The sequence below is a fragment of the Ovis canadensis genome, chromosome 7 (genome assembly GCF_042477335.2).
Source record: "Ovis canadensis isolate MfBH-ARS-UI-01 breed Bighorn chromosome 7, ARS-UI_OviCan_v2, whole genome shotgun sequence".
NCBI classification, from domain to species: Eukaryota; Metazoa; Chordata; class Mammalia; order Artiodactyla; family Bovidae; genus Ovis; species Ovis canadensis.
The window spans coordinates 58,476,327-58,497,287 of NC_091251.1; the positions used below are offsets into that span (position 1 = coordinate 58,476,327).

Here is a 20,961-nt window from a genome sequence, read left to right on the forward strand (position 1 = left end):
ATTATCTCCCAAAGGCCCCCCACTTCCTAATACTCTGACAGTAGAGGTTAGAATTTCAACATTTGCATGTTGATGTTTGACAGAAAACAAAATTCTGTAAAGCAATTCTCCTTCAATTAAATAAAAAGAATTTCAACATTTGAATCTGGGGATTACACAATGTCCATAGAAGCTGTTTAAGAGCAATTCACACATAGTTTTTCAGACATGTGCAGTGAATCATTTAATAAACGCGTGACCACAAATAATCTCACTATTGCTCAGGTTTATGTTTGTAAACTATCTCAACTTTTTTTTAAAATAAATTAAAAAAAATGTCCTGCTCTCTAGAGAGAATTGGCTTGTCAATGAGTGGCTAAATTTTACTAAAAGTCCTTGAATTATAAAAGCCTCACTTTCAAAAAGTCTTGGCACACCAGAAATAGTTCAATGATTAAAAGAAATGAAATTAACAGCTAACCTACCCTTAAAGGGAAAAAAAAAGGAAGTACTACGTCGTTTTGTTCTTTATTTCCTTAACTTAGTATGTAATTAAGAAGTGACTCCTGAATTAACTAAGAGCCAATCTGGCACAGAGGGAGTAAAAGAAGGAGTTAACGAAATGCATACTGAGTTCCCTTCTGCCATCTTATGATGCAGTTCTGTTTCCCTTCCTCCCACTTGCAAATTACTGAAGTGTTTTCCGGACGCGAAAGGAGGCAGAGAGCTCGTGCCAGGTGCGGCTGATGTGTAGCAGAAAGACGGTGCAGGGTCTCCTATTTTCCCCTCCTGAACGGATGGTTCCTTATGAGGCTGCTCAGTGTGGACTGGAGGCCTGGGAAGCGCCGGGTAGCCATTCGGTCGGCTCCAGCGCCGCACAGCTGCTTCCCACCCCGATGACGGAGCCCTACGGTCCTCAAGTCAAAAGAAGGCGACTCAGAGGAAGCAGAGAGACCATCAAAGAGGTCCCCGTGCTCAGTAACTCCTGCCTCTCTGTTCTTTCTCTTAACATTTCTTTCCTCTGGTGCTCGTCGCTGAGGCAAGCGCCAAAGCAGCTTCTCCACCGCTCCGCTCCGCCCGCTGTCAGGTGCCCTGGCGGCCTGCGGCCATGGGGTCACGAGTTTGCGACGCGCCCCCGAAGCTCCAGCTCCGGGCGGCAGCAGGAGCAGAGCCAGCAGCAACAGCAGCGGCGGCTGTGGCGCGCCTGCGCACAGCCCAATCACGCGCGGTGCTGCGCGGCGCCGGGGCGGGTCGGCGCCCGGGGGGCTGTCATTCGCAGCGCTGGTCGCCGCCCTCAGCTGCGCCGGTCGGTTCCGGCTCCTCCCTCTCCTGTGCCTGGGTCCCACCATGGTGCTGGAGTCGGTGGTCGCGGACCTGCTGAACCGCTTGCTGGGGGACTATGTGGAGAACCTGAACAAGTCCCAGCTGAAGCTGGGGATCTGGGGCGGTAAGCGAGAGGGCGCGGCCGCGGGTTGCTGAGGGTTGCAGACGCTGGCCATGGGGCCCCAGCCGCAGGCTGCTGCCCTCCCGGCTCCAGCCCGGGCCGAGTTCCTTTTGCCTTCTGAGGCTCCGCCTCCGGGGAGGGCGCTCCGTGGGGCCCACTCCTTGGGCCGCAGGTGCAGGGCGTGGGGAGGCCTGTGCCCGCCTCCACCGCCACCGGGTCCTGGGTGCTCGCAGGGTCTGGAGAGGGGCGGTTGAATCGCGCCCGTCTTGCGGAGATTCCCAGCTTTCGTGTCCCTGAGTCCGAAGTCCCTGCTCGGTCCCACCTGCCCACCTTGGGGGGCCTCTGCCTGCCCTCGGCCTGGCGCCTTCGACTTCACGGAACCCTCCCTGTTCTCACTCCAGGTGGAGCGAAGCTGGCTGCGTGGTCACACATGCCCAAGTGGCATCAAGGAAGGAGAAACAGGAAATTGTGTTTCGCAGTTATCTTTTCTGGCAGTTGATAGCTGTCAGGAACTGGCTTTTCTCTAAAGGGTTTGGGAAACGGTTGGCAAGTAGGGGAAGATCATTAGGAAAGGCTCGTCGGTAGAAATTCTTAACTCATAATACTCTCAGCTACTGAGAAAGTGACTACTTCCCTTAGGATTGATTTTCCTCTTAATAAGAAGAGGAGTTTCAATTTTGTTTTGGAGCAACAGAGAGAAATTCAAGCCACGAGCTACATCATCATTAATTAGGTGACTCTGCGAGTTGGTGATGGACAGGGAGGCCTGGCGTGCTGCTGTTCCATGGGGTCGCAAGGAGTCGGACACGACTGAGCGACTGAACTGAACTGGTTGCACACTGAAGAACTGACACCAACGCTTCTATCCTAGAGGTTGTGTATAGTAGACTGTAGCGTGCTTCTCCATCTTCAGAAAGTTTGTTTGCACCATTTACCTGAAAAGCTCTGGGGACACTGGGGATACTTCCTCACTCTACAGAAGAGTTTTGGGAATTTTGTCAGCTTTGAAAGGAAATCTAAAGTAGTACTCAAATGAATGCTCAGTTCAGTCGCTCAGGCATGTCCGACTCTTCGCGACCCCGTGAACTGCAGCACGTCAGGGCTCCCTGTCCATCACCAACTCCCAGAGTTTACTCAAACTCATGTCCGTTGAGTCGGTGATGCCAAATGGATGTAACTGCTTTTAATTCAGCCAGCAAGTCGTTGTAGCTGTCCTATAATATAGCCACTATAAGAACACTTGGAGTGTAGTTAGTGCAAAATAAATTGTGCCAGATGTATAAAGTACACAGCAAGTTTTGAAAATACTCAGTAGGAGAAAGTGTAATATCTCAGCAATTTTTTATATTGATCACGTGGTGAAATAATATTTGAATATATTGGGTTAAATAAAATATACCATTAGAATTTATTCCATTTCTTTTTGAGCTTCCATGATGGCTCAGATGGTAAAGAGTTGGCCTACGGTGTGGGAGACCCAGGTTCCATCCCTGGGTGGGAAAGATCCCTTGGAGAAAGGAATGGCTATCCACTCCAGTATTCTTGCCTGGAGAACCCCGTGGACAGAGGAGCCTTGCAGGCTACAGTCCATAGAGTCACACAGAGTCAGACACAACTGAAGTGACTTGGTACTTGTACATTATGACTATGGCCAGCATCAACTTTATATTAGGCCCTGAGCAAATAAACCCATTTCTTTTAGGAAATGCTCCTGGTGGAAGTCCATTCAGGTTTATCAGACCACAGCTAAACATGTATAAAATTTTGCTGCCTTTTGTTTTTGTGATAAGCATAAAGAAAGCATTAAGTTATGAGCTTTTACAACTGTTGCTCAAATATTTTGTTTATAATGCTAATTCTCTCATTAAAATAGGTAAAACTGTGAATTGGTGATTTCTGTTCTTTGAATAAATTTATCTTACACTTTTTATAGTAAAACAAATGAGATTATTATTAAGTTATTATTAAGAAAACAGCTGATATTTGTGACATCTTTAACATTGACAAGCTTTTAAAGTATTTAAAATTTTATATAATAATTACTTGAACACTGTTTGGTTTAGCAGATAAGGTTTATGAGTCACAGAGTTTGACCTTTTAGTTTTTTTCTTAAATTTTCATATGTTGAGAAAGGGAAGAATTCCATCTGCAAACATTTCGCAAGCTGATCTACTATTCGTTCCAAACAAGGGATAAATTGATACCCTTGACTAATCTGTGGCAGTGGTTTTCAACCAGGAATGACTTCACTTCCAAGAGAATATTTGCACATCTGAGACACTTTTGATTGTCACGCTGTGGGGAGATGTGTGCTTTTGGTATTTCCTGAGTGAACCCCTAAAGACTGTTATGTTCTACAATGCTCAGGACAGCTCCCCACAGCAAAAAGTTGTTGTTTAGTCTCTAAGTCATATCCGACACTTTGTGACCTCATGGACTGTAGTACTCAGCCCAAAATGCTGGTTGAGAAACCCTAGTCTAAGGGGAATATTGAGATTGTATTTTGCATTTATAGTAGACCTTCTGGTGCTGAATAGGTTGTAGTAGGAAATTAAAAGGTACTTAGAGGCATTATATGCTTCATGAAATTTTTAACTTAAGAAACAGAAGTTTTAAGAAGTGACTTGGTAGCATGTCAGTAAAAATGCACAATCTTTGCTTGGATGGTATCAGGAAGGAGTTTTAGAAATCAGAATGGTGTGTTGATATAATTTGAAAAATTTGCTGTGCATATATTCATACATATATAGGCATTCCCAATGAAATCCACAAGAAACAAAAAATGAGAGTGAGAAAGATGGGGAGAATTATTGGAAGGCCTAGAATCTGAAAGTTTATTGTGAATATTACCTTAAATTGCAACACACACACACATAAAAGCTTTGTCATCTCCTTCTGTTTTTATTCTTATAAAGATTTTTAAAAAAATGCCCAACAGTTCCTCTGTATTTTTAAAAGTGATTTACACATAATGATTTTTGAAAAATTCTTGCTGTGGTAGAAAAATGAAAACTTACTAGCTTTGGGATATAGGAGAAACATTTTAATTCTTAAAGCCTTAGTTTCCTTATCTCCCTTTTAAAATGGGGAAATAAAACTATTTGTAAGGTAAATCATGTGAAAAGTTTTTGTAATTATAATTGTTCAATTGTTAATACTGATAGTAATGGTGATGATACACAAACCTAGCCGAATGATGGAAACCAGCCTGCTTGTTTTATTTTATACGAATACCTTGAGAAATATTGAGAGTTTGGTTCCAGACCACTGCAATAAAGTGAATATCAAAAAAAGCAAGTCACATGAACTTTCTGGTTTTCTAGTGCTTATTAAAGTTAATGTTTGGAACATACATTAGTAGCCTTTCAAGTGTACAATAGCATTGTGTCAAAAAATGTACATACTTAATTTAAAATACTTTATTGCTAAAAAATGCGACCCATTATCTGAGCCTTCAGTGAGTCATGATCTTTTTTGCAGTAGGTATGTCAAAAATCACTGATCACTATAGCAAATATAATAATAATGAAAAATTTGATATATTGCAAGAATTACCAAAATGTGACACAGAGACATGAAGTGAGTAAATACTGTTGGAAAAATGGCACCAGTAGGCTTGCTTGACAGGGTTGCCGCAAACCTTCAATTTGTAAAAAATTTGTAAAAAATCTGTGAAGCTCAGTAAAGTGAAAGTGAAAGTGAAGTCGCTCAGTTGTGTCCGACTCTTTGCAACTGCATGGACTGTAGCCCACCAGGCTCCCCTGTCCATGGGATTCTCCAGGCAAGAATACTGGAGTGGGTTGCCATTCCCTTCTCCAGGGAATCTTCCCAACCCAGGAATTGAACCCAGGTCTCCCGCATTGCAGGCAGACGCTTTAACCTTTGAGCCACCAGGGAAGCGCAGTAAAATGAGCTATGCCTATATTTTCATAAGTATGACCTCTAAGGTTTTCACATTCTTCAGTGTAATAATTTTGTGTAGAGAACTAATACCACATTTCCAAAGATTGTTCTTAAAAGAAAAAAAACTATTTGCATTTGAGTTTACACTTAACAGTACTTATACCCCCTGCCAGGTATTTTGTAAGTCAGATTTTCAAAGGTTCAGAAAAGTGCCTGATGTGCATGTTGCTGCCTATGTAGGTGGGAAGGTTTATCTAGGTTTTTGTTCCCCATTAACTGGTACCAGGAGATAAGTTGCACAGCCTTTGGCTATTTGAGGCATGTCCAGAATTTAATTGTTTTAAGAGTAACATATTTGAAAAGGTATGTTGAAACACCAGATCTTTTGCAATTTGGTTTAAGCAAGTTTGTGGCAATGTAGAACCTTTTTCAGTTTGATTTTTCAAGGTTACTTGCCATGAAAAGTCATCAGAAAATCTCCATTCAGAATTCTGCTCTCGCTTCCATTTGATAGGTAAAATATACATAGAGGCTGTGAAGAGTTGGATGCAGGAGGTGGCTGTGGTGACCTGCTGGCCACCAGTAGGAGTAGGAGCCAGGTGGAGTGCCCTCAGAGTTTTAACTCTGCAAACCAGGCCAAGCCTGTGCTGATTACTCTATTGTCCTTCACTCCACCCTTGACACTTTCCCCTCAGCTGCCAGATGTTCTTAGAGCTGAGCAGCATAAGGGAGGAGGAAACATGGGATCTAATTACATGTCCAGTACTGCCTGGTTCACTGGTTTTTAGCAAGTCATTGCCCAGTGACTACTAGCTTCTTATCTGTAAATGAGAAGGCTTTGAACTTTTGTGACTTGAACGAGGCCAGATCGATGTGTGCTCATTCATTAAGTACTCCCGCTTGCTCTGCATTCATGGAGAGAAATAATAGTCAGATCATGTTTACCTTTTTGTTCTTCACTCACTACTGGTGAGCAGAGTCACAGTCATGAAGTATGACAGGAAGAATGAAGTTCCAGTCTCATGCTGATATTTGCAAATCCAGATCTGTATATTACATTGTCTTAACAGATAGCTGAAGGGCAGCTTGAAAAAACAGGCCTCTGCTTCTTTCTAACCTTAATCCATAAAACATAGCAATATCTAAGTATTTCTAAACCTGTTGAGGAATTTTTTTTGTTTCTCTCCTCCCAAACAACACTTAGCCTAGTGAAAACCACACTTCTTATTAGTTTGTCCTGTCACATGTAAACAAGAAAAAAATTCAATATCGTAACATACTTAGGTATTTAAATATCATTATTTAAAACAAGGCTTTAAAATTTTATTAAAAACAACTTTCCACAAATTCGAATAGTATGATAAATTAAAACTTCACCCCTTTCTACAAATAGAGCTGGAAGTTGGTACTTGGGTAACCATTCTGCGAAGGGGCTCTGCCACACTACTTACTCTTATGAGAGCCCTGAAATGTATTTGAAAAGGAGAAAGGTCAGTGGTGACGTGGCAGCTTTCCAGCTTTCTTTGCTGAGACTTCCTGTTTCAATAGGGAAATGGAAGAGTGAGAGTCAGTTGTTTCTTCTTCCCCCAGCTTCCCCTCCTAAGACAGAGAGTTACTGTGAACTCCTATTAAAAGGACTCTAGATGAGGTAATTTGGGATAAATAGCTGGATTCAACTGAAATGAATTTATTTAATATTTTATTAAGTATTTTTACTAAAGCAATAGTTATCAAAATAATTTGATTTGTTTTAGAAATGTTCATTCATTTACTTTAGCTTAGGGCTTCCCTGGTGGCTCAGATGGTAAAGAATCTACCTGCAATGCAGAAGACCCAAGTGTGATCCCTGGGTTGGGAAGATCTCCTCGAGAAGAGAATGGCTACCCATTCCAGTATTCTTGCCCGAAGAATTCCGTGGATAGAGGAGCCATGTGATTGTAAAGAGTTGAACACAAATAAGTGACTAACACTTTCACTTACTTTAGCTCACGTCCTTGGGAAATGAATGTGTTTGAATATTTATATATACTTTCAAATAATCTTAAATAAAAAGTGCATAGCATCACGTATTCTCTTTTCACCATTTTATAATATGCAAAGCTAGTTCCCTGGATGAGGGCATTTTTGTTTACTGGTTGATTTTTTTGTTTTTAATCCCAGTTTTGTATTTGTCTGTGTGTTTTATATTAAGAACATTGACCAGGGAGTCGGGAGACATCGGGAGACATAGATTCTATTCTGAGCACTGCTGCTGTTGCTGTTTAGTTGCTAAGTCATGTCCGACTCTTTGCCACCCCTTGGACTGTAGCCGGCCAGGCTCCTCTGTCCATGGTATTTCCCAGGCAAGAGTATTGGAGTGGGTTGCCATTTCCTTTTCAGGGGATCCTTCCTGACCCAGGGATCAAACCTGCAGTTCCTGCTTGGCAGGCATCTCCTGCATTGGTGGGCAGGTTCTTTACTGCTGAGCCACCTGGGAAGCTGCTACATATTAATTGTATAACCTTGTATAAACCACCCAGTCTCTTTAAAAGATTTCTTCATGTATAAGGTGAAAGCAGGTTAGGTTTTAAGGTCTTCATAGTCCTAAAAAGTTCTAAATCATAACTTATGAATTTCTTTTGTTTTTAGAAAAATATAGATTTTTAAAAAGTACTAAAATGACCCTTTGCAATGCTACCTCCTGCTTCTGTGTTTTCCGCGGAGACACATTTCTTTTTCTTAACATAAAGCTTGACTTTCCTTTCTGGTTATGTCTTTGCTAGTAATACTTGTAAGGCTGGACCCCCGGGGGCCATGATGGGCCGCCCTTCCTCTCCCTCCTGCCGGCGGGGTAGGTCCGTAATGGAAGGCGCCTCCCAGATCCTGGAGACCAATGACAGCACACTTCACCAGCTAAAACCGTCCCACCCCAGCCACATGGAAGGACCTGTCAGCCCACGACGCCTCTGCCTGGCAACCTATCTGAACCCCCATCCATCTTGCCTGACCATCCCTCGCAAGGAACGTATAAAAACCACCCCCAACACAGTCCGGCTTGTTCCGGTCCGGGAACCCCGCCCGGGAGCGCTTCGCCATTAAAAAGCCTGTTAGACACTCTTGGTGTCCTGGTCTTTTACCTAACAATACTGATTTTAGTTACCCTTTTTGGTTTTGGGTTTCTCAAGAAATTCTTTTAAAAAGCTAAAACCAAAAATGGCCCACCAGCTATCCATGCCTCTCAAGTGCAGGGTCCAGTTCTTATATGGCATTTGTTTTTTTTTTTCCCCCAAGGAAGATAGAATTACCAGATTCTCTAACCCATCTGTGCTCTTTGGGATATAGTGTAATGCCAGGAGCCAGTGTGAGGAATCCCGCCCGTTGCAAGGTCATGAGGAAGGAAGCTGACATATGCAAGGCATGCTCAGACTTCAGGGACCCCTCTGGAAATTCCTAAGCATGTACCCCAACAAAAATCTGCCGGCTTTTGTGCTCTGCTCTTCCACTCTTCTGACATTTTCTGGAAAAAGTCAATTCAGGGCTTTAGTCTTCTGCATTTGAAAGAGTGTTTCAATCCAAAAAACCCTCTGATGGCTTTCTAGCCTGCCTGCAGGACTCGTACAGCTGCGTGTGTGATTGTTTGAGGCCTCCTGACCGCAGGAGGCACAGGAAGCTTAAAACATCCTAGGAATGTAGGGGCTTCCGAAGAGTCAAAATCTTTAGAATAGGACTGATTAAAAGTTTCATTTGTTGAGTCAATGCTTGCTGCTGAAATTTTCATATCCTTTATTTTTAGATATAGTTGGTATATAGAAAAACAAGTAGTAGACCTGGTATTAGCAACATTAGATCTTTGAGTTAAGTACCTTCTTTGTTATAACTCACTGCACCTTTGTTCTATAGAGATGTAACTTTAATGCTTTAAGGAGATGTAGATTAAAGAAAAACACTTCAGGGGAAACAAAAATAACATTCATTAAGGAAGAGAGCCAAAAAGTGTTAACAAGCCTCTTGGCCAGAAGATAATGTAAATCGCTTGAGACCTTTTGTATACAAAATGATATACAGAAAGAGTCTGGGCTGCGAACGCTACATAATTTTGTGTTATCCATTGATCTCCATGTTTTATCAAAAGTATAAAAGGCCTTCTGAACAATAAAGGATGGGACCAGCTTCTCAGACCAGTTTCTCGAACTAGTCTCTCGGCCTGGTTTCTTGGGAATCTGGCTCCCCCGTGTCTTTCTCTCTCTCTTCTTCTCTCCCTTTCCCTCTCTCTGCTCTTTACTTTAATTTCAGGCTGAATCTCCACCTGGGGCGTGGAGGCTCGCCAGGTCTACTTACTTGCCCTGGCTGTTAAGACCCGCGCGAAAGGGAGCTTAAGGTGAGGCACCCTTAGATATTCAAGCGGGCGCCGGTGGCCCAACGTAGATGGTGCAAATTCCTTGTCCGGAATTTTATTGGTCTTCCGTGTAAACCAAGCTATTCAGCCCTCTTCCTCCACTTAATCTTCCTACTACGCTATAGTTTCTTAATCTAATCTTATATCAATCAATAAACAAGTCTTTCCACGCCAACGCCATCCACCCTTCGAATTCCCTGGATCCACCGGGGCTGGACCCCGGCAGTGTAATGTTTTTAATATAGCAAGGGGCATCAGGAGATTTGAGCCCTGGCTGCACCACTTGCTATGTTCACATAGTGTTCTTAGGCCAATCATTTAATCTCTAAGCCCTGATTTGTTTTTACATCCTGCCTCCTTTTACACCCAGGAGGCTGTGAGGATCAAGTAATGTAGTAGATCTGAGAGTGTTTTCTATCAATAACATAGAAAGATTTATGTTCTTAATGTAGTCATTTCTATTTCAGTACAAATGGCAACCCACTCCAGTGTTCTTGCCTGGGAAATCCCATGGACAGAGGAGCCTGGTGGGCTACAGTCCATGGGGTTGCAAAGGTCGGATACAACTGCACACACACACAACACAACACACACACAAGCATTCTAATTAACTGAGTCAGTGTTTACTGAGTGCCTTCTATGAGGAGAATCAATGAGTTTGAAATTAGGTTGGGGATTTATATACCTGAGTGTTAAGTGCCATAAGAATACTGTAGTGAAACTTCTGTGGAAGTTCAGATTATTTCTGACTGGAGGTATTTAACATCAGCACTGAATTTCTTACATTTATTCTGTTTTAAAAGCTATTCTTGGACTGAGGTGGACTTGCTCCACATTATATCAGTGGCGTTTGATTTTTATTCACAAATGTACCAACTTTGTTATTTTCTATAATTTGGCAGTCTTTTCTTTTTCTTGTGAAATTTTTCTGAGCTGGCTCCAATTCTGCCTCCTTGGTTTCATTTGCTAATTTAATGGATTTACTTTCATTTCCCTCTGGTTCATTCATAAAGATTATTAAATTTTGATTGAGGATTTACTCTTTTAAGATGCTTCTTTAAAATATCCTCCAAGATTAGCTTTGAAAGTTTTTTATTTTTTAAAATATAAATTTATTTATTTTAATTGGAGGTTAATTACTTTACAATATTGTATTGGTTTTGCCATACATCAACGTGAATCTGCCACAGGTATACACGTGTTCCCCATCCTGAACCCCCCTCCCTCCTCCCTCCTTGTACCATCCCTCTGGGTCATCCCAGTGCACCAGCCCCAAGCATCCAGTATCATGCATCGAACCTGGACTGTCGATTCGTTTCATCCCACCCTCTCCCTCTCCCATAGAGTCCAAAAGACTGTTCTATACATCTGTGTCTCTTTTGCTGCCTCGCATACAGGGTTATCATTACCATCTTTCTAAATTCCGTATGTATGCATTAGTATACTGTATTGGTGTTTTTCTTTCTGGCTTACCTCACTCTGTATAATCGGCTCCAGTTTCATCCACCTCATTAGAACTGATTCAAATGAAAGTTTATGTGTGATACTCTCGTCGTGTGCTCATCCAGAATGTTTCTGTTTGTTCATGATTTACTTTCACTTCTTTCATCATACAGTATGTTGAGAAGCCTGGGTAGCTGGTGGACCATCATTTACTTTCATCATATAGGATCCAAATCAGAAACCTTGTCTTCTGAAGCCAGACTAACCTTTGCTGTCATCCTTAAGACCTGGCAGTCCGTCATAGAAGGAAATCACTTCACAGAGCCTCTTTTATTCTTTCTCACTTGGTCTCCTTAGATATTTGTGGGATTAGACACACTTGATTATGGGATTGGCTTTAGTGCCTTCCTTGCTGGCAGAGTTAAGTTTACCCATCTCCAATTATTAGTCTTTCTTTCCTCTCTTTTTTTTTGGGGGGGGTGGTTAAAGATTAGACACAAATATTTACCCTTCCTCTAGGTTTTCAGGAACTTCCTATGACCTCTGTGTTCTTAGCCCTGGGTGATCTGAGTATAGCTATTAAAGTTACTTGCATGTATATAGAATTATATTATCTTGAATAGAAATGGAAAACTAAATCTTAACTTTTGCCTCAGCAGTCAGTTAAATACAAAGTGGCTGATATTCTGCATCTGCAGAAAAGCATGCATTTTAGTGGAAGAGCACACTAAGTGTACAGTGCCTTACTTAGATAAGGCTCTCATCTTCCGGTTGAATGAATGAATGCACTTTCACCCTGGTGTTAATCAGAAATACGCTGCTGTTCCTCCCCTTTTCTTTGTGTTAGGAGTAGTGACCCCTCCTTCAGTGCAAATACTTTATAGAATGTATCATTCTTATTATCATTGTTATGGTTACTATTTGTTAGATAACATTTACATTTTTTCCAGAGAGGAAGTATACATTTGATTGCTAGACTCTTAAGTAGTAGAAATAGAGCTTTTATTTTTTTAATGGTTCTGTAGATAGTAAATAGTAAATGTAGGAGGAGTTTAGATAAAACATATATAGGTCAGATTGACATTAGAGTTTACCTTGTTTCCCCACTTCATATTGTAATTTAATAGTATTAACATAAAAGTAATATCTGTTTATTGTAAAAACTAGAAAGTACTGTAGAACATGAATTAAAAAATCCTTAACTCTGCCTCTTAGCAATAAACACTAGTACCTTTCTCTAATCTGCCTTTCTAAATGTGCTTGTTCAGCTCTGTTAGCCATATTGGCAGCTTTACTATTTAACATCTTAAATAGCATCTATCACTTCATTAAAGAACCACAGTGCCACTGTGGTAGAAAATGTGCTTTTTATGAGTGCACTTATATTTTTACATATATTATGGTAGTGCCTTAACAATTGTTAGAAAATGCTTCATATCTGCTGCAGGTTACTTGAGAGCATTCTTGATGACCCTTGACCCTCTAGTTGAAAATCAAAGGGAAGAACAAGCAAAATTCATGAGCAAGTTTACAAGCCTCTCTACAGGTCTTAGGTGGGTCTTGTTAAACTGGTGTGTATGGCTTCACATGTGCACTAGCTTCTGTGCGCATTACTTCTTTTGACTCAAATAGAATCCCCAATTGTAATTTTTTGTAATTCGTCATCTGACAGAATTAAGTCCAGGAATGTTCTCCCACTTTATGTAATTTTTATGCATATAATACTTTTTAAAGATTTTTTTTCATAATTCTCAAACACATGTCAGTTTTCCATGACTACTATATTTATGTTTGGTCAGTGATGACATCTTGTCAGTTCTAGCCCCAAAATAACTTTTTCATCTGTCTCTTTGACCCTGAAGTTATTGCCTACTTCAGATTTTAATTTCTCTTCAGTATATTGTAGAAATTTTCCTCCTGTTATTATGCTGTAGTATTTTCTTCCCATTTGTGAGGCTTCTGCCTCCTACTTTCCTTTTCTTGCGGCTTTTAAATTTATTATAGAAAATTTACAATATGCATATATGAAGAAGATGAACTTTATTATATGGCAATAACAGCTGTGATTCTTATGGTGTCTAGTGTTAGAGTTGTTTGTTATCTATGTATATGTGCATATATGTAATTTTAAATATATAGATCAAGCTGGGCATTCTTTACCCTTATTTTAAACCTCACTGCTTTATGAGTGTGTTCCCATGTCTGTCTATACTTTGTTGCTCCGTTTTAGGTTATTATGATGTTTGCTGTCTTCCTGGACTTGGAGTTCTTTAGGTCCTACCCCCTCCCTCCCCTCCCTCCCATCAGTCCTTTCTGCTTTATAACCAATATTACAGTATCTTTAGCTAAATTATTTGGACAGATCCATTTCTTAGAACAATAGCATAATGGTTCTAGCTCAGATTTTGTCACCCCCGTTGTACATATTTCATCTCTCTTTGTAACCAGTGTGAACTTTTCATTCCGAAGACTCTTGGTTAGCCTAGCTCCTGCCAGCCTTTCCGGCTTTATCTCCCATCCTCACATCCAGCTGCAAAAAAACACATGTGCATTCTAAAATACATTTTACTCCGAGATGTCTGTTGCCTTGTTTTCTTGGTGGTGGTTTAGTTTTTAAGTCATGTCTGTCCGACTCATGCGGCCCGGTGGACTGTAGCCCACCAGGCTTCTCTGTCCATGGTATTTCCTAGGCAAGAATACTGGAATGAATTGCTCTTTCCTACTATGGGGGATCTTCCTGACCCAGGAATCAAACCTGTGTCTCCTGCACTGGCAGGCAGATTCTGTACCGCAGAGCCACCAGGGAAGCCCTTTGCTCTCTTTTCTTATCCACCCAATAAATATTTCTTCAGTCTTCCAGCCTGAACTTTTGTGTGAAGTTCTTAATCTCCCTTGGCAGAACTAGGTGGTTCCTCCCTTGCATCTTATTACTGTTCTGTTGGGATGTCAATAGAGCATTTCCCAAATTTTAGAAATTTGCTCTCCTCTGCTAGGCTGTGAACTTCTCACCAGCAGGGTTGTGTTCTCTCTCTTTCCAGCACATGACTTGGAGTAGGTGCTTAATAAATGTTTGCTTGAATGAATCTGAGATCTGGGGAAAAGCGAATCTCTTAACAGTGGCATAATAGAGTTGAATATACTTTTTAATTCTCTTTAGAATACCACCAGGAAGAAACTGCTTGATTGAGAAATGTTTTGAGAGAGCATAGGAAGCATAGTATTTTTTGGAAAAAAAAAAAAAAAGAAATGTGTCATAAGTGATTAAGAAAATGCATGATTGAATATTTTATACTTGTATTTCATGTTGGAACTTGCATTTTACTAACCTTTAGAGAATTTACATGAAATGAAAACTTTTTTTGGCTTATATTTTTGTGTAAACAAGAATGTTTACTTATTCTGTAAGAACGTATAGGTGCAGTTTAATATTTGAGTCATGCAATAGTGTCATTATGGCTTTCGTTTTTATAACTTAATGTCTGAATAAACTTTTAAAAAGTTGGACTAATGAGAGAATAGTAGAATCATAAACAATTGCTGGGCAAGTAGGATCTTTGAAGGTTTAAAAGACCAGCACTGTATTCTTATAGAAATTATTCACTGACACTATGATTAAGGAAAAGATCCTGGGTTACAGGATAATTGATCTGTTCTAATAGTAACCTCTTTATTTCCTTCTTTTAGGATTTTGGCTTCATCATTCAAAATGATGGATATATAGATATTTTCATTTCTAAAGTTCTTTAGTCTGAAAGGCATCAGTTTCTTTCTCATTGTCTATTTAAATGTTAGCCAGTTTAAATATTTTATGATTTCTTTTGCATCGGGCTCACCTAAAGCATGCCATAACTAATACTTCCTGTCTGTATAGAACAACTCTTTTGTGCCTTAGCTTCGTAGATGATTGCAGTTTGCTTTGCTTACTTCTTAGCATTTAGTGTAGTGTTAGTGTTGTATTAAGACAGGGTATACTAATGCTAATTGGTGTATTAACTTTATAATTTTTGTCTTTTTTTGTTAAAGGTAATGTGGCCTTGGATAATCTACAGATAAAAGAAAATGCTCTGGTAAGTTTTGTTTTTTTTTTTATAAATTATGTTGAGAGTAAAAACGTTAGTTGCTCAGTCCTGTTTGACTCTTTGTAACACCATGAACTGTAGCCCACCAGGCTCTTCTGTCCATGGAATTTTCCAGGCAAGAAAACTGAAATGGGTAGCCATTCCCTTCTCCAGGGGATCTTCCCAAACCAGGGATTGAACCCGGAATCTCCTGTATTCCAGGCAGATTCTTTACTATGTTGACTCCCCAGTTAATTTGATAAGCTCTTTGAAACACTGGTTGCTGGGTACCTGGTACCAGGTACCAGATGAAGTGATTATTTGTTTAATGATTTATTCTAGGAAAATCTGAGATTGAAGATTTAGAAAAATAATTTTTTTTCCTTATGATTGAAATAGTATCTCTTGGAAAATGGAATGTTCTTTACAAACTCTTTTTCTATTGTTCTTGTTTATATTTTGCTTCTCTTATGAATTCTTTCTGAAAAGTCAATTGTAAGTTAATAAAAACATTTTTTCACCTATGAAACATATCTTTTATGAGTTACTCAGATGTAAAAACTTTATGTTTCCTTAGAGATGATTGTGTATTTAAATAATTATTACAAAGATGATTTGGGGGCACTTAATAGTTTCAGATGTTGTTTAATTTTTTTTTTTCTTCCTTCTGAAGAGTGAATTGGATGTTCCTTTTAAAGTCAAGGCTGGCCAAATTGGTAAGTACTTCACTCTTCATTTGAGTTATTCTTCATCCTTTTAGTTTTTTTTTCCTGTTAATTAGTCTCAGACATCTTTCTTAGCTTGAACAAAATGTGATAGGTTTTTGGCTTATGTTGATTAGAGTTTTCCGAGTTCTGAGCCTAATGTATACTGTACATAGTATATGTATGGAAGTTTTTGAGCAAAGTGCAGAAAATTACCTTCTAAATCAGAAGGATATTTGAACTGCAGTGATATTTTTCAGGCTTTGGTTCCACCACAGAAAAGTATCTTCATTTTCAAAGTTGATATGCAGATTTTTAAAAAAAAATTTCTAAGTAGTATAATTTGCAGACTAGTAAAGAGAATTTGTTGTTTCAGTTGCTGAAAGTGAAAAGTGAAAGTGAAGTCGGTCAGTTGTATCATACTCTTTGAGACACGTGGACTGTAGCCTTCCAGGGTCCTCTGTCCATGGGATTCTCCAGGAAAGAATACTGGAGTGGGTTGCCATTTCCTTCTCCAGGGGATCTTCCCAACCCAGGGATCGAACCCAGGTCTTTCGCATTGGAGGCAGACGCTTTAACCTCTGAGCCACCAGGGAAACCTCACTCAGAACTCAGTTGCTGAGTTGTGTCCAATTCTTTGCGACCCCATGGACTGCAGGACCCCAAGCTTCCCTTGCTTCACTATCTGTTGGAGTGCTCAGACTCACGGCTGTTTAGTTGGTGATGCTGTCTAACCATCTCATCCTCTGCCGCCCTCTTCTCCTTTTGCCTTCAATTTTTCCCAGCATCAGGATCTTTTCTAACAAGTCGGCTCTTTGCATCAGGTGGCCAAAGTATTGGAGATTCAGCTTCAGCATCAGTCCTTTCAATGAATAGTCAGGGTTGATTTTCTTTAGGATTGACTAAAGAGCATTTAAGTATAGCTAATTTCCCTTATGTTTTATTCAGCCATTTCACTTGATATATTGTGCAGCAATGTGGTATAAAGGATATGTTCTGTTAAGTTGAAAGTCTGTGTAGCTAAACTAAGCATACATCTTTGTTGGAGAAATTTTTCAGTAGGAATTTTAATATATCAAGTCCTTTCAACTCTCCATGCTGCCTGGTTTTTACTTTTTAAAAACTATAAATTACAACCCTAGGTGAGTTACTGTTACTTTAGAATTTTCACTTATGCCACCATCCTTCCTTTCATCCCTGTCATCCTGCTACTTCACCACATTGCTTTCCTTGTTCATTCATTATTTTGTATCCAGGGAAGGCTTTGTCTTTTACTGTCCTAGCATCTTTTTAGTAATTACTTGAATACTTCTGTGAATCTGCATTACTTCATAAATATGTGTTCCTTTTATATAAGTTAAAACATTTTAGTGTAAATTCTTTTTTTTTCCCTCTTGAAACAGGAGATACTCCCTTAGATTGAAAATATCGCTAGGGTAAAAAATTATATTTTTTGTTTGTCTGTTACACAGAGCCTTGTTTAGCAGTATTGTGGATGTATTGTTGTAGCCCTGCATGCTTAATTGAAATCCTCCAGTGAAGTTATAGCTATTAATTAAATCTTTTACCTTTGAGATACATAGCTGTGGGAGAAGCAAGGGTAAATATGGTATCTTTGTCCTCAAAGATACTAGAGAGATCTAAAATTAGGACAAAATATTGCAGCCTCATATCCAGGTTAATGGGTGAGTTATATTTGCCTAAATAACTTACATGTTATTCATTGTATTATTACAACAAAATTTATATTTTAGAAGAGGTTTTCTGTGGTTCCAATTTATTTTCTTTGCTTTTACAGTATTATAAGAATTTAATGGCTTGCTTCCAGGTTACTCACTGAGTTAGGAGGGACACTTAGCATGTAAGGATGCAAAGCATATTTTCTTTATACTTATCTCTGTTTTGAGGTTTATCAGGCACTTATATTACTGTTAACTTATGAAGAGTTGACTCATTGGAAAAGACTCTGATGCTGGGAGGGATTGAGGGCAGGAGGAGAAGGGGACGACAGAGGATGAGATGGCTGGATGGCATCACTGACTCCATGGGTGTGAGTCTGAGTGAACTCCGGGAGTTGGTGATGGACAGGGAGGCCTGGAGTGCTGTGATTCATGGGGTCGCAAAGAGTCGGACACGACTGAGCGACTGAACTGAACTGAACTGAAAATTAACAGTTATTAAATTACTGTTAGCTTAAAATATTATACCTAACCTGTAGAGTTAGTGTGGCCAAGTACACCAAGGATGTTTTGATTTTCTAAGAGCTAGATATGTTTGTGGATACTGCTTTTACTTAAAAATTAAAAAAATTTCCTGATTTATAAAAGGAAGGCAGTGGAACTTAATTTCAGTGGAATACAGAATAGTCAAGGATGGGAGGATAATGAGTTACGGTAAAAGGAGAGAAAAAAGGCTTAGAGAACAGATAATTTATTTTTGGTATATTAAAGAAGCATTTCCCACTTTTTCAATCTCATGCTCACCAAGAAGGCAATCAAATCAATTTTTAGGAGTTGATGAGATAGTTACAAATAAAACACTATCTATTATAAATATAGGTGGTGCTCACTATAAAATCAGCAGACTTAGAAATGACCCAGAAGTGTACTGCCCTTACCTCTAGGCTCCTCTGAAGTAGGAAACGTTTAAGGACCTCATTGGGGTTACAAGCTGGAGAAAATTAAAAATTTAGATGGAGAAATAATTCTGGATTTTAACTTCGGTAAGAGATTCCCAGCCAAAACTGGCCTGCCTCCATAGCCATCCAGGTGAAGCAAAATATCCTCCCTTACATTACATGATTTTATTTCCTCTTTAACTTTTTATCCTTTTCAACAGTTCTTTGAGCTTTCAGCATCTTGATTTAAAAGTGCCAGTGATTCTGATGGTGTAAGTAGTTTAGTCACTCACATACTAGCATGACTTTGTTGAATCAGATTCTTTTGTCTTGAGAATCTGATCAGCAGTACTGAGAGAACTATAGCTTTTATAGGGTCATTATTTTTTAAATTGTGATGAGAGAAGGTATTTAATTTTGGAACATTAAAAACTATAGGGGTAAAAAGGTTTGGGTAGAATTGCTCTGATACAGTTGAGGGTAGATTGGGACATTTGCTTCCTGGAGACCTGAAAAGAGGGCATACTAGTGATTGGGAAGAGAGTAAAGAAATAATAGTGTGGAAAGATGCCAAAGACAGATTTTTGCCCATTTCAAAATTTAGCTGAAAATATGCCCTTTTTGCCTTCTGTCTCCTGCTTTTTGTAGCTTTTTCCCGTAAAACTCCAAACTTGGCTTAGTGACACTTAGGGTAGTTCATCTACATTACGGGTGAGAAAGTTTCTGTAGGCCAGTCTCTGAAGGACTTGATGTCAATACCATTATTTCTAACAAAGAAGGTGTTTTCTTCCTTTCATGTGATTTATAGGTAGATATTTGGAATATAACTAGTCTGAACTGCCTGTCACTTTACAATACTGGTAATCACAAAGCAGTATACCTTGCCTTCAGGGCTGGCCTCTTCTAGCTGTAACAGCAGCATACTGTCCTGGAGGTGGTGATGACACCCTACTCCAGTACTCTCGCCTGGAAAATCCCACGGACAGGGGAGCCTGGTGGGCTGCAGTCCATGGGGTCGCTGAGAGTCGGACACGACTGAGCCACTTCACTTTCACTTTTCACTTTCATGCATTGGAGAAGGAAATGGCAAACCACTCCAGTGTTCCTGTCTAGAGAATCCCAGGGATGGGGGAGCCTGGTGGGCTGCCGTCTATGGTGTTGCACAGAGTCGGACACGACTGAAGCAACTTAGCAGCAGCAGCAGCAGCAGCATACTGTCAAAGGTCTTTTCCTTTGGTGCTCTAATCTGTATTGCGGGTTCAATTCCTGGGATCTTGAACAGATACTCTTTTACGCTGATGCTGTAGAGATGAGGTTGCAGGTGTGGCTAGAAAAGCATGTACTGTATTTAGACCATCAGTTCTGGTGCCATTGATGACTTGAGTGGACTTAAGCAAATAATTAAATGTGCCTGGGACTGAGTTTTCTTTTTTTCAAAACCAAAGTAATAGTTGCCTCATTTTCCTTACAGTTTGGGAATATTAAATGAAATAGTAGTTATCAAAAAGTTTGAAAAATGTAAAGCACAATGTGAATAGTTATTTCTAATAGTGATATAATATGAAAAAGATGTTTTAAACTGTTAGTTTCTTTCTTTCTGAGTGATGTTCATTCTCTATATCTGAAGGGTTTTGTATACTTTTTCTCTTAATGGAAAGTGAGAAATGTATATCTTCTTGAGCATCCAAATAAGAAAGTTGAAATCATGTTTATTTAGATAAATTAACTTTGAAGATTCCTTGGAAGAACCTTTATGGCGAAGCTGTTGTTGCAACTCTAGAGGGATTATATCTGCTTGTTGTCCCAGGAGCAAGTAAGTTACTTTAGATTATAACCATTCAGTAAAGTCATAGTAAAATTAAATTGTTACTTTGGTTAAATATTTTAATATGTTTAGTAAAACAGAACATAATTTAAATAAACTAATCATATTCATATATGTACACATACATGCATTTTACATATACATATATAGCCACATTTTATATAAAATATTTTATACTGTTGTTAGAAAGAGTAATTTCAACCATTTGTGAAATTTATTATATTCTCTGTGAATAATTATTTTACAACTAAGTCTTCTGTTGAGATGCATTAGACAGATTTACTTTTGAGAATGAAAGTAAATACATTTTTTAAAATGTACTGTCATGTTAATCTACAGATTAGAAATTTTTTTCCCCCATTTTGTTGCTTCTGATTTTGAGTGACTGTTCTTTCAAAAGCATGTATAAAGTAGGTGATTTTCTCATTATACATTATAGTATTTTAATTTTTAATGAATGTTTTGAAGTAGTGATGTTTTTAAAAGTAATATCTTTCATTATTAATTTTTTTTCAGTTTGAGATCAGTATAATGTTAAGAAAAGTTCAGATATTTTAGGGAAAAGTTACTTGTTTTAGCAACCATAAAAGACAGTTTTTATTTTTATACTTTG

At 39.3% G+C, this 20,961-nt stretch overlaps 1 protein-coding gene across 1 annotated transcript in view; it reads left to right on the forward strand.

Annotated features, from left to right (window-relative positions):
* Positions 1-217: 217 nt before the first annotated feature.
* The window catches only part of VPS13C (vacuolar protein sorting 13 homolog C), a 181,617-nt gene continuing 160,873 nt past the window's right edge, over positions 218-20,961 (forward strand). Inside the window, exons 1-4 of the mRNA XM_069596314.1 lie at positions 218-1,426; positions 15,168-15,211; positions 15,876-15,918; positions 20,241-20,336. Coding sequence (XP_069452415.1) covers positions 1,327-1,426; positions 15,168-15,211; positions 15,876-15,918; positions 20,241-20,336 — 283 coding nt within the window. The 5' untranslated portion in view covers positions 218-1,326. The remainder of the gene's footprint in view (positions 1,427-15,167; positions 15,212-15,875; positions 15,919-20,240; positions 20,337-20,961) is intronic.